This window comes from Macrotis lagotis, chromosome 3, assembly GCF_037893015.1.
Source record: "Macrotis lagotis isolate mMagLag1 chromosome 3, bilby.v1.9.chrom.fasta, whole genome shotgun sequence".
Lineage (NCBI taxonomy): Eukaryota > Metazoa > Chordata > Mammalia > Peramelemorphia > Peramelidae > Macrotis > Macrotis lagotis.
In genome coordinates this window covers 34183590-34197352 of record NC_133660.1, presented here as the reverse complement: position 1 = coordinate 34197352, position 13763 = coordinate 34183590, and the positions used below count along the sequence as shown (strand labels likewise).

The 13763-nt window shown below is 33.6% G+C and overlaps 1 protein-coding gene across 1 annotated transcript in view; it reads left to right on the top strand.

The window, feature by feature from the left end:
* The window catches only part of ADAMTS3 (ADAM metallopeptidase with thrombospondin type 1 motif 3), a 296116-nt gene that overhangs the window by 223900 nt on the left and 58453 nt on the right, over positions 1–13763 (top strand). The window contains exons 6-9 of the mRNA XM_074228436.1: positions 8095–8178; positions 10067–10223; positions 11242–11347; positions 11847–11990. Coding sequence (XP_074084537.1) covers positions 8095–8178; positions 10067–10223; positions 11242–11347; positions 11847–11990 — 491 coding nt within the window. The remainder of the gene's footprint in view (positions 1–8094; positions 8179–10066; positions 10224–11241; positions 11348–11846; positions 11991–13763) is intronic.

Sequence of the window (13763 nt, the reverse complement as noted above, 5' to 3'; positions counted from 1 at the left end):
GGGTATCAAATTTTATGACTTTGGGGGCTAGACTTGAGATCCAAATTGTTTTCTAGAGTTGACTAGAGTCATTTAAAGGTCTAACAGTACATTAGTATTCATCTTCCAAAGCCCATAAAACAATTGTCTTTTCTCCCTTTTTTTTGCCATTTTTCTCAAAATGGTAGCTATAAAATGGAAACTCAAAGTAGTTTTTATTTCTGTTATTATTAGTGATTTGAAGATTTTTCATATATTTATGATTGCTTAGATTTCTTCCTTTGATAGTTGTTTGTTCAACTCTTCTTATCATTTTCATTCTAGGAACTGACTTTTGTTTTTATATGTTTATATTATTTCCTTACTTTTCTTGAATGTGATGCAAAGATACTCTTCTCATGCCCCTAGTTAACTGATTCCTGTTTATCAACCACATTGTTTTTAAGTTGTCCAAACAACTATCCAATTTTATGTGTTCACCATTGTTCATTTTATCTCTTGCAATTATCACTATCCCTTATTAGAGGGATTGATAACCTTGATAAATATAATGCTTTTCCTTTTATTACCTAGCTTTGAATATTTTAAAAATTAATATGACTTTTTATATGTAGTTCATGTATCCATTTGGAGGTCATTGTTGTATAGAGTATTAAACTCCATTTCTTCATGATTTCTTTCCAGTTTTCCCAAATATTATTGTTGAATGTGAAGTATGTAAGCCTAGAATTTCATGTTCTTGAGTTTATCTAATACTATGTTATGGTGTCCAATTGTTTCTGTATTGGGTATATTTATCTGCTTCATTGATCAGTTTTTCTGTTTTTAAAACTGTTCTCTATCCTCTTCCCCATGTACATTAGGTGAATTTTTTCCTTAAAAGGTATCTGGAACTTCCTGATACTTGATTAAGCTCAGAGCATGAAAAGTCCAGACTGTTGCTATCAATTCCTCTTTGAGTACAATGCAGCCTTGAGGAGATGCTCTGATACTTGGCTCAAATTAAGATGGGTTTCTCAAACATTTAGCCGAATCAGTTCAAGGGATCTTAAATGCCTGTCCTTGTTAAATTGACTGTGACTAAGTATTTCTCTTTTTAAAAGTGATTAACCAAAAAACATCTCATTTTATTTTAATATCAAACCTAAACTTCAAGGGGATTGACTTGGGTCAGGTCCAGTCCAGAATGCAATCCACACCAAATTGTTTTAATTTTGTTTTTGGTTTTTAGTTTTTTTTTCAAGGCAAATGGGGCTAAGTGGCTTGCCCAAGGCAACACAGCTAGGTAATTATTAATTGTCTGAGACCAGATTTGAACCCAGATACTCCTGACTCCAGGGCCGGTGCTTTATCCACTGTACCACCTAGCTGCCCTCTATTGCTCCACCTAGCCACCCCAAATTGTTTTAATTTGAGTGCATTGTTGTATAATTTGAACTTTGGGACTGCTTAGACAACTTTCCTTTGACTTTTTAAAAATCATAATTTCCTCAGAGATTCTTGATCTTTGGTGTTTTTTTATTTGTGTGTATATGTGTGTGTGATAAATTTTGTTTAGCTCAATAAAAACAATCCTTTGGTAGCTTGGTATTTACAGATTTAATAATCTGTAAGTTGAAAGATAGTATTATCATTTTTATTAGCTTTATATTAGCATGATCAAACTTAATATATATTCATTCCTCTCCAATTAGTTCAATATTCCTTTATTTCTGTAAAGAATATTTTGTCATTGTAAAACAGATATGTGTTTTGATATCTGCTTTTCCAGATATATGTTATTTAAATGCTATTTAAATCTCTGACTGGGTTTTATTTACAATATAGAAAGACTGATGACTTTTTGTGAGCTTGTTTTATGGTCTGCTACATTATTAAATTTATTCTTTCTGTTTGTTTTTAGTAAGTAATCTGTCACATTATCTGAAAAAATTTCTTCTTTGCTTTTACTTCATTAATAATTTTTGTCTTATTTATATAGCTACGATTTCTAGAGTTAGATTAAAAGTAGTGATGACCAAACATGTTTGTTTTAACTGTAATGTTATTGATAAAATGTTTAGTATTTCTCTTTTGCACATGATTTTGTCTGTTGTTCAGTTGAGTAATCTGACTCTTTATGAACCTCATTTGGGGTTTTCTTGGCAAAGGTACTAGAGTGCTTTGCCATTTCCTTCTCTGGCTCATTTTCAGATGAGGAGCCTGAAGCAAATAGAGTTAAGTGACTTGCCCAGGGTCACACAGCTAGTAAGTATCTGGGACTGGATTTTGAACTTAGAAACATGAATCTTCCTAACCTCAGGCCAGACACTCTCTCCATTGTACCATCTACCTACCTATTACATATGATACTCTTAGATAGAGACTTAGAGACTCTCTGCCCTATTAAACGTTTACAAATCAAAATGAGAAATTTGTATATTCCTATCCAGTTATCTCTAAGGAGAGTGTATGCTTATCTGGGCCCTCTGCCACAATTCCCTAATTCAATTCCAATAGTGGTACCTATGCCCTGAATTAGCTCCATATACCATTGTAATTTTCAGTTTTCTATACTATACTATACTCTCTCTCTCTCTCTCTCTCTCTCTCTCTCTCTCTCTCTCTCTATATATATATATATATATATATATATATATATATATATATATATATACATATGTATTTTCTATGTGCAATTCTGGGTCCCACCTTTCTTTCCAGGGATCTATTGATGGTGTTGGTGAGGTTCTATTAATTTGCCACACTTCATATTCAGATTGCTAGTTGACTTAAGGTATATTTTTGAGAGTTGGATTGTCCCCCCTCTCCTTTTCTCACTCCTTTTGACTTCCTTCTCTGTTATCTGAGTTCAAAATGGGTATCCTGGTTCTTAACTGTGTATTTGTTACAATAAATTTTCTTTTTGTCTTCTCTCTCTCTCTCTCTGCGAAAAATGATCTTTATTTACATAAAATAAAGAGATGGGAGGAGTACTCCAGATATGAAATATTGCATGTGTTTTCAGATGAGGTCACTGGATCATTAGTATTTTCTTAACTATTGTACTTTTTGCAAGAGATCTCTCACAAAGTGAGGGTAATTTATAAATATTTGCAGCATAAAAACAAAAGAAAACAAAACACCCACAAAACTGAAAGTGTTAAAAAAAAAGCATAGCATTTTTTCGATGATGGCGTTTCACTAAAAGTTTCAGAGATTTTCTTTCTAAAAAGATATAATAATTGCATTGTTTATTATTTTCATAAGTCAATTTTATGACAGTGATTTAAACTATTTCTGGCAATGAACTGACTGATTTATTTTATGTTTCAAAAATGCTTCTAATATTCTTCATTCTATTTACTCATTTTTATGAATATCTAAATTTTTTTGAGAAATAGAAATATTAGGGACAGCTAGGTGGCTCAGCAGTGGCCCTGGAGTCAGGAGGAGCTGATTTAAAATCTGACTTCAGACACTTGATACCTACTAGCTGTGTGAGCTTAGGCAAGTCATTTAACACCATTGTCTAACTAAAAAAAATTGTAGAAATAAGAAATATTTAGGTTAGTAGTATATAGTCTATAGTAAAACCCCTAAAAGATATCATTGTATATAATTGGATATTATTTCAATAATGTGACATTCATGGCAAAATTGATACAACTACACAGAATTGCACATCAAATTATTGATTTAAGCACTTATTTTGCTTCCAAAATTTGTTATTTCTGGGAACATCACTTCTGTGCATAAAGTTATACCAAGTGTATAAACTCATTAATATTTATTTTATTTTCAATAATGACTCTATTAGCAGAGACAGGGCCATGAACAGTCACTTACCCAATTTGACAACACTTACAAGTAAGATTGATTGATTAGATAATGGCAACTTTTCTCCTCCATGTTCCTATCCTGAAAAACGTAGGAAATGTTGACCTTAACCTTCAAAGGTTTCTGCATTTATTTTCTATTTCATGTGAGTGGGTTCCTTCAAACCAGTAACATTTCCATGTTGATTGTTAACATTTAATTCACACAAGAAAATTATATTTTCCCCCTTTACTTGCTTAATGTTTCTCTAGACTTAGGGGAAAAAAACCCAACCCATTAGCACCCTGAGAAATGCTACTTTGAAATTCAAGTTAATCATGATACTTAATATCCTAACAATGCAGAAAAAAAATGTATACCCTACTTCCAGAAGTGTGGCAGAGTCCAGTCCTGAGATCAAATATAAAGTCAGAAAGTAGCTCAAAGAATGGGCAGAAAAATAAGCGAACTTCACCATAATGATTTATTATGATGATGTAGACGCTCCCATTATAAACACAGCAATGCTGCAGAGAAACATACATACATACAGGTTAGGTACAAACTCAACTAGAATGCTTGAAAGAGAGGAAGCAAGAATTTTTTTAAAAAGGGTTAAAAGTGTTTTTATAAATGAAATGAGAGGGGGCGGCTAGGTGGTGCAGTGGATAAAGCATTGGCCCTGGAGTCAGGAGTACCTGGGTTCAAATCTGGTCTCAGACACTTAATAATTACCTAGCTGTGTATCCTTGGGCAAGCCACTTAACCCCATTTGCCTTGCAAAAACCTAAAAAAAATAAATGAAATGAGAGAACTCAAGAGAAAATTTTGAAAAGAAGTGAGAGCTCAAAAAGAAGAGAAAACATTAGGTAAAAAATTAATGATCAGCATGGCAGAAGAAATACAAAACTTTGAGTAACAAATTTTCTGAAAAGTAGAATGGACTAAATAGAAGTCAATGACTTCATGAGACTCCATGAAATATTAAAACAAAAAACTGAAAAATAGAAGAAAGTGGATTGTATCTCATAGTAAAAAACAAAGTGACCTAGAAAACAGATTAAGAAGGAAAAAAAAAATCTTTGGACAATATCAATGTTTTGACCAAAATAAGAGCCTAAATATCCTGTTTCAAGACATATTAAAAGAAAACTACTCTCATCTATTAGAATCAGATAAGTAAAGTGGGCAAAGAAAGAATTCATCTATCAGTTGCTGAAAGAAACCACAAATGAAAATTCTCAGACACACCATAGTTAAAATTCCAAGTCATAGAAAAATACTACAAGAAGTAGTTCAAATACCAAAAAGCCCCATAACATATGATTTAGCATTCACCACCATAAAAGAGTGAAGAACTGGGAATATTATATTTCAGGAGGTAAAGGATTTAGATTTAGAACCAAGAATAATTAACTGGAAAACAGAGTATAATACTATTGGGGGAAAATATGGATTTGTAATAAAATAGAAGATTTCCAAGCATTCCTGATGTAAAAAGCCAACCCTGTGTAAAAACTTCAAAGTTCAAACCCATAAGCTGAAGCACTAAGAAGTAAATCAAATAAACCATGATAAAGTACTAAACAAGGGTAATCTACTTGTATTCTAGTATAGGGAAATGATGTATCACTCTGTGTGTTATTGTTCTCAGTCAAAGAGGGAATCTAGGTGAGTCTGGGAATTTTTGTGATTTGTTTTGAGGCTAGTAAGAGAAATATGAAGTACAATGGGGCATGGGGAGGAAGAGAAATGAAGTTTAAGGAAAATTATCCCTCATCATTAAAGTGGTAATCTGAGGACATGCTGATAAATTGGAAAATGAGTGAACAAGTAATGGTTTATAACTGTTAAGGGATATAATTGTGTTGTAAGAAATTATGAAGAAGATGGCTTTCAGATTAACCTGGGAAGGCCTGTATAATCTATTGCCAAAAGAAATTAACAGAATCAGGAAATCAGTTTATATAATGACAATAATGTGATAAAGGCAAGCACCTTTGAAAGGATTAGGAACTCTTAGCAGCATAATGACCAAAGTCAGTTATAAAAACCTTTTATATTCAGATAGAAATAAGGGGAGGAGGTAAGGAGGGTACAGAGTTAGAGGGTGAGGGAATAAGATAAGACAGTATGTACAATGATGAGGAGATCAATGGAAAGGTGGGTTATAGAAGGGTGTGGAAGGAAGGAATTCTTGGAAAGGTGGTAGGTTAAGATATAAGGAGGGCAAAGTAGCAAATAGAAATAAAATAGGAAAATAAGCAGGGGTTATTGCTTTCAGGAAATGTTTTAAACATGAGAGATACACACAAAACCAAAAATATAGATATCTATACATATATATGTATATATCTATAAATGAGTATATGTGTGTATACAGGTATATTTGTGAGTGTGATAGTTGTCTATATGTAACTAGGTATGTAAATGCATGTATATATATATATATATATATATATATATATATATATTATCCCTGCTTAATTGGAACAACAAAAAAATTACCCTGAAGGGGGATGGAAGGGGAAAAAAAATAAACAGTGCACAGCAGAGAACAGAAAAAAATCTACAAGGAAGTAAAGAAAAGATAGACAATTTTGAAAACAATGTGTAGCATTTATTATATAGGCTTTCTGAAAAATGGAAATTTGTTGCTTTATTTTAATGAATCCTCTCTTACGTTTTACTGTGCTTATGGCATTTGCCCCCTAATTTTGTATTTGTTTAAAATAAAAAATGCATAAAAATGTTGACTTTGGGTTATAATATACAGTTTATCACTATAAACTTAATAAGTTATCATGAAAGTTACCTATTATAACAGGAAAAAAAATGGTACTCAAAACTGCAACTTTGATGAAGGATTTCAGTTTCCAAATAGGAGAATGTCAATTGTTTCTGCAGGGAAAAAATGAAAGGAAGGAAGGAGAAGGAAGGAAAGAAGGAAGGAAGGAGAGGGAAGGAAGGAAGGAGGGAGGGAGGGAAGGAGGAAAGGAAGGAAGGAAAGAAGGAAGGAAATTAGTTGTTACCATAGGAACGTATATTGACTTCCGAAATCATTAACTTCAATCTTCTCATCAGCAAAATGAGAGTGCATCATAGCTTCTGAGGTCCCTTCCAGCTCTGGCTCATTGATTATGTGATCCGATTATATATAAAGCCATTTGCATGCCTCAAAGTACTCTATAAATGTTTTTATTATTATTATTATTATTAAAAGTGCTGTGTGGGTGGCTAGGTAGCGAAGTGGATAGAGCATCAGCCCTGGAGTCAGGAGTCCCTGAGTTCAAATCCAACCTCAGACACTTAATAATTACCTAGCTGTGTGGCCCTGGGCAAATCATTTAACCCCATTGCCTTGTGAAAACCAAAAAAAAAGTACCATGAATAGCTTCCCCCCCCCCCCCCCCATCACAGGACATAAGCTTCTTAAAGGGAAGTTGTTGAATTGTTTCAGTTATGTCTGACTCTTTGTGACTCCATTCGGGATTTTCTTGAAAAAGATTTGAAATGGTTTGCCATTTCTTTTTCCAGTTTATTTTACAGATGAAGAAACTTTGAAGCAAATAGGGGTGATCTGAGATAAACCTTCTAAGTGGCAAGAGGAAAAAGCTGTATATTAATCTCTCATTTGATTGGATTTTGGTCATTGATGGGTCATTCTCTCTAAGCCTTAAGTTTTTTCCCTCTATGTAGCTAAGAATACCTGAGGTCCCCAGTAGTGAAGATCAAAGGAAGTTATGAGTATAGTGTGATTTGCCTTTGACTCCCTCAATATTTTGCAGTCTTTCCTTGCATATAGTAGCTCCAAATGAAAAAGAGGCAGAGTAAAATCTGTTTGTCTCTTAGTACATTTGACTAGTGAATGATAGTTGAATTGAACACCGTCTTTGACCTCTCTAGTCCTACTTTTACCAGCAAATGTGTTAGCTTAGGGAATCTTGCTTTATTTACCAGAAAAATGTGGGTCTTGGCTCAGGTTAGAAAGCTTTATAGTCCTTTCTGGCAGTAAAATTCTATCATTCTAAGGTGTCTCTCCTAATTAGTATTTGCAAATTTCCACCCAACTTTTAAAATTAAACAAAATAAATTTCATAAAAATTGCCATTCCTCCACATTTCTCTTCTTCTACTTGCTTCCACAAAGAGGGCTTCACCTCAAAGTTCAAACTATTCATAGGATGCTAGGAAGCTTGCTACTTTGATCTAGCTGTATCCACATAATATTTCAATGAGTGATAGTTGAATTATTATCTTAGTTTTTCATGTCCTTTTTTGATGCCTTCCTTTGAAAACTTGCCTGTTTTGTTTCTAGGTGAATGAAATTTACCATGATGAGTCCCTTGGGGTGCATATTAATGTTGTACTGGTACGCATGATAATGCTGGGTTATACCAAGGTAAGAATGGTTTATGATTCCATATGTGGAACTTGGGACAGAGGACCAGATATAATTTGGACACCCAATTCCTACAGCTCCAAATAACAATGCAAGTGATTGCCCTGTACTGAAGAAAAGGAATTGTCCATATGAGAAAGGAAAACTCCCATACCTGAGTCCTAGATGTATGCTTCTCTCTCAAAGGAGGGTGAAAATTAACCTATGATTTTAACCTATGAGAATGGTGATGCTTTTCCAGTAAGCAGATTCTTGAAATGAAGAGAGAAGTCTTAGATAGTTATAAATATAAAGATTTACAATTTTATATGAACTTTCCACAATACCTTGCTAATAAATAATTGATGAATGAATAAAAAATGATCCAATCAAAGAATTGCACCAACTAGATGTTTTACCTACGTATAATATTCTACAGAAATAGCCTTTCCATTATGGAAAGAAGAACTCTGGGTAACTTTCACATTTAGAGGTGTTTGCCCCCCTTTGGAGCAGGGGCTAGAGAAAAGAAAAAAATGGGGAATCATGAAAATATATTCCTTTTGTTAGAAAGCTTTTCTTTTATAAAAACTGACTTCAACTGGCTTCTATTAGCACACCCCATGGAATAACATTTTGTTTTTGATAAAGGTTAATGTTCTCTAACTGTGAAAGCTTGATAAGGGAGGGAGGAAGACTAATTTCATAATTTCCATATTTAAGTATTGGATTTTTTTCTTTCAGTTTTTTATCTTGCCAGATTTGAAATATTAATTTGTTCATTTAAGAAAGATAAGCAAAGAATATTGTTAGAATTTTCTCCCTTCTTCAATATCACTTTATCTCCTTCTGATGACATAGAATGTCACTGAGTCTTGGTTAATTCCCCTAGCCTAACCTACTTTATCTCAATCACAGAAAATATAAGTAGTTTTCATCTGGTATCCTTAAGGACCAAGGACTAGTAGTTCCATCATATGGAAGGGAATGTATATGTTCTGCATGGAACCATCTTTGGTTAATTTTTAAAAATGTAACACTGATAATAGTATGTTGAAACATACAAGTCAGTCCAAGAAATATTTTAACCACTTCTACACTTAACCCAAGTGGTCTGATGTAACCCAAGTGGTCTGATATTAGAATATTATACAAAAGAAACTCCTCTTATTCAGTTAGAATTTGCCATATGGTGGTACTTAATAATAAATGCTTGTTATCTTTACTCAACCATTCCAAGCAATGGCAACTTTTCACCTACCATCTGTTGGTCAGAAAATAAACACCTAGAAAGCCTAGAATGCAACCTTTTCTCCTCATTATTTCATTGGTGCCCTGCAAATAGACACTTAAGAAATATATTTTTTCCAATAAGCAAAATTTTATTCCCTCTCCTCATCTTCTCCCACAATGAAAAAAAATGAATAAGCCCTTGTAACAAATATTCAGTCAAAGAAAATATCAGGGGTGGCTAGGTGGCGGATAGAGCACCAGCCCTGGAGTCAGTAGTACCTGAGCTCAAATCTGGTCTCAGACACTTAATAATTGCTTAGCTGTGTGGCCTTGAGCAAACCACTTAGCCCCATTTGCCTTGCAAAAAAAAAAAAACTAAAAAAATAGAAAATATCAACAATTCTTACATCCTTATGTTTTCTGAGTCAATTCTTTCTTTCAAGGGGAGAATGGCATGCTTCATCATTGGTTTTCTGAAATGCTTCCAGAAACTCACTCATTATTTTGTCTGTTCATTAGTCTATAAAGGCTATATAATATTATAATGTAATACAAAAATATTTCTTAGACAAGACTTAGAATTAGAATTTCAAATGTTTAGTGTCAGATAAAGAACCAGAATGTAGGCTTTGGGAATATTGGGAATGTAGATGTTTAATTGATTGTTTTTATTTAGTCCATCAGCCTCATAGAAAGAGGAAATCCATCCAGGAGTTTGGAGAATGTATGCCGATGGGCATGTCAGCAGCAGAAGTCTGATCCCAACCATCCTGAACACCATGATCATGCCATTTTTTTAACAAGGCAAGACTTTGGTCCTGCTGGTATGCAAGGTAACGACATTGTCATGTAGGGAGAGATAATTATTCCTAAATAACCTCCAAATCAGTGTTGAGCTCAATGCCTGCTATTTTATATTGTTCAGGTCTGTCTCTTCTTTCTAGCACCTTACTTTGACTTCTTCGAAGTATTGCAAAGACAAGAATACTTCCTGGTATTAATTACTTTAAAATTTTCATAATAAGTCAAAGAGAAGCATATGGGTATAGTGAATAGAGAACTGACCCTGCAGCCAGGAAAAAATAGGTTATGTATCCTGCATCTGACACATATTAGCAAAGTGAACCGAGACCATATTGCTCTCTATGTTCCAAGGCAACTAGGTTATATTTCGAGTTACAGAATAGTCATCAGACTGCGTTGGAAAAAGGAATTTCCTCATCAGAAGTTATCTGTATCAGTCAGATAATAAAAAACCAGAATAAATGATACTAAGAAAAATCAGACTTTGTTTAAATAACCATTGATTTAGGTTAAGGGGGAATGACCCACAAAATCTATCATGAATTGTACCAACTACTAATGTTAAAAATGAGCACCAACTTGAGGAATTCTGGTAAATATTGATTCTGAATAGATACTGAGAAAAAAATTCCAAACTTTTGACTTCCTTATAAGTTTTTATGAAATTCAAAATTGGTTAATTTCATATGTCAAGTTCATATAAATCATTTAAATCCTTGACCTCAGAGGTTTTCTCACTTTTCAAGTGAGGTGGTTCAATTAAACAATCTCTAAGGACCTATGTCTGTGACCTGTGGCCTACATCTCTGGTCTACACATGTGGTCTGTGACTATAACCAATGAAAAAATTCAGCAATGATGAGACAATGCAAAACAGCCATAAAGGAAATCATATGATTTTTGCTTCATGGGACATGACTTTTCCAAGGACATGTAACTGTCCTTGTTTCACAGAAGATTTTTTTTTGGTAGGGAGGGAGCCAGTAGCAATTTCTTATAGGTTTACAGATGAAATTAAGTTTTTTAAAAAATTGTTATTCTTTACAGGATATGCACCAGTCACAGGAATGTGTCATCCAGTAAGAAGCTGTACCTTAAATCATGAGGATGGTTTTTCATCAGCCTTTGTGGTGGCCCATGAAACTGGTCATGTGTAAGTCACCATTACCAAGAGACATAAAAGCAAAAACAGCATTTTTTTTTGTCCCTGCTTCTTCCAATTGTGTTTACACTTTAGAAATAGATATGTCAGATCTTCCAGGTGCCATTTTGATTTCTCTTCTACCATCTATGTGTCTAAACCAGGGAAGGGGTCATGTACTAAAACTGTGAATAAATGACTCCCCATTGGGACATCCACAGTGGGCTCAGGTATTTTTGTGAAACAACACTAAGATATAGGAAGTTGTCTTATCTTGTTATACTCTATTCTAAGGTAAATGAGATTTCTCAAAGAATGCCACTTTCCCCACCCCCCTCATCTGATATAAAGATTTCCATTAGTATTGTTTTTGGATTAGTTTAGAATAATTGGCACAGATTTTCTTATCATGAATCGGCATTAAACAAATTTGAAATGATCAAGCCAGTTTCCATACTCATCAGCAGACCTTTGGTTCCTTCTTATCTTATCTCATTTTGGATCTTTCTAGGTTAGGAATGGAGCATGATGGTCAAGGAAACAGGTGTGGTGATGAGACAGCCATGGGAAGTGTTATGGCTCCACTGGTACAGGCAGCATTTCATCGTTATCACTGGTCCCGGTGCAGTGGCCAGGAATTGAAAAGATACATACAGTAAGAACCTTGTGGGACTATGTAGAGTATTGGGATACTGTAACTTGAAAAGAGAGATGGGAGATTTCCATGTCTGTCCGTGACCATGTGAAGACACATAGAGCACAATATGTCTAGACATTTGAAATAATTAATATATGTGATCATAGATAGAAATCCATCTATCAATTGACAATCATTAAGAGCCATGAGTTGCCAGCCTTTATGCTAGGTACAGAGGACAAATAAGAAAGTGAAACAGCCATCAAGTCAAACTCCCTCATTTTACAGATAAGAAACTGAGACCCAGAAAGACCATAGATTCACAGAGTTAGAGTTAGAAGAGTTTGCAAGAGCATTATAAAGAATACTGAGAGTGCCAGATACTACAAGGTAGCCGTTATAAAATTGCTGTATGAGATTTGCATCTCCAAAATAATCAAAGATTACAAATCAAGAATTGACTTGTTATTTCATTATCTAGGCTAAAGATACTGATGGGGGAAATCAATACTGCAGATTATGCATAAAAGTGTGTTCAGAGAGTTGGTCGTTAAACATATATTAGCATGTCCCTGAAGGCAGGACAGGTTTAGTGGGGGCAAATCCTACTGATCTGCAGTTCCAGAATCTAGGATTAAATTACAGCCCAGTTTCATACTATCTGTGATCAAGTTACTAATTTCTGTCAGCCTCAGTTTCCTCATCTTGTTATTTTTTAGACACGAGTTTTATTTTGTGCTAATATGTTGTTGTTATATTTAATATTTATTAAATTATTGCTATTCATATATTCAATATTGAATCAATGTTGATTTAGTGATTTTAAATATATTTAATTTATAAACTACATATTTATAAAATTGACTAGATTTAGTAATATAATAATACATAATGATGTCTAATTACATTTAATGGACTATTGAACTGACTTGTAAATTAATTGCTCTTTAAATAATTGCTTTTTTGAAATTTAGAATAATTAATGGGCTGTAAATACATTTTCTGTAAATTTACCAAAAGTATCTTTGGAATAACTTCAGTATCAGACAGGATGACAGGGGTGATAATATGTATTTCCTCTTGCGGTGATATGATTTTAATTTCTCTCTCTGGCTTCTATAACTTTGGAAACTTTATCATTATGTGTTATTTGAAAGTAATGAACATTTCTATAAGACTTTTTCTATCCAAATGATGTTTTTGATTTTTTTTAGGAAACAATGTTAATGTTGGTGTTTTTGTAGGCAACAGGTTTGTCTGTAATAATGAGTATTTTGAAGTTTGTGACTGTGAGGCAAGAATTTGTCACCACTTAGTTTTTGTAAGTCAAAGCAGATCATATTTTGTCTTTCATATTTGATTGTTTCTAAATTTCCACAAACTTCAGTGCTATCTATTATATAGATTCTGTCATTTTCTTGCATAATATCCTGTCTTTAGTATGTCCAGACTCCTTGAAGTTAATATTAAAAACCTTTTTTCTATTTGATGGAATCTGCCCTCATGTTAACAAAATTTCATTTGCATTAGATAAGTCTAAAATTCTTAGTGCACACCAAGGAAAGAGCAAGACAATTGAGACAAAAAATTCCAAGCTTGAATCCAGAAGTTAAATTGAAGCAGTGAGATTAAACAGATATCTTTTACTTCTCTGGGCAAGATATATAGAGGTATATCACAAAATTCAGGGACATGATTTTGTTGAAAGCAGCTAATGCCTATGCAATGTTACCCTTAACATGCAATTTCAGATTTGTAAAATGAACCTTAATAGATTTAGAAAGTATCCTA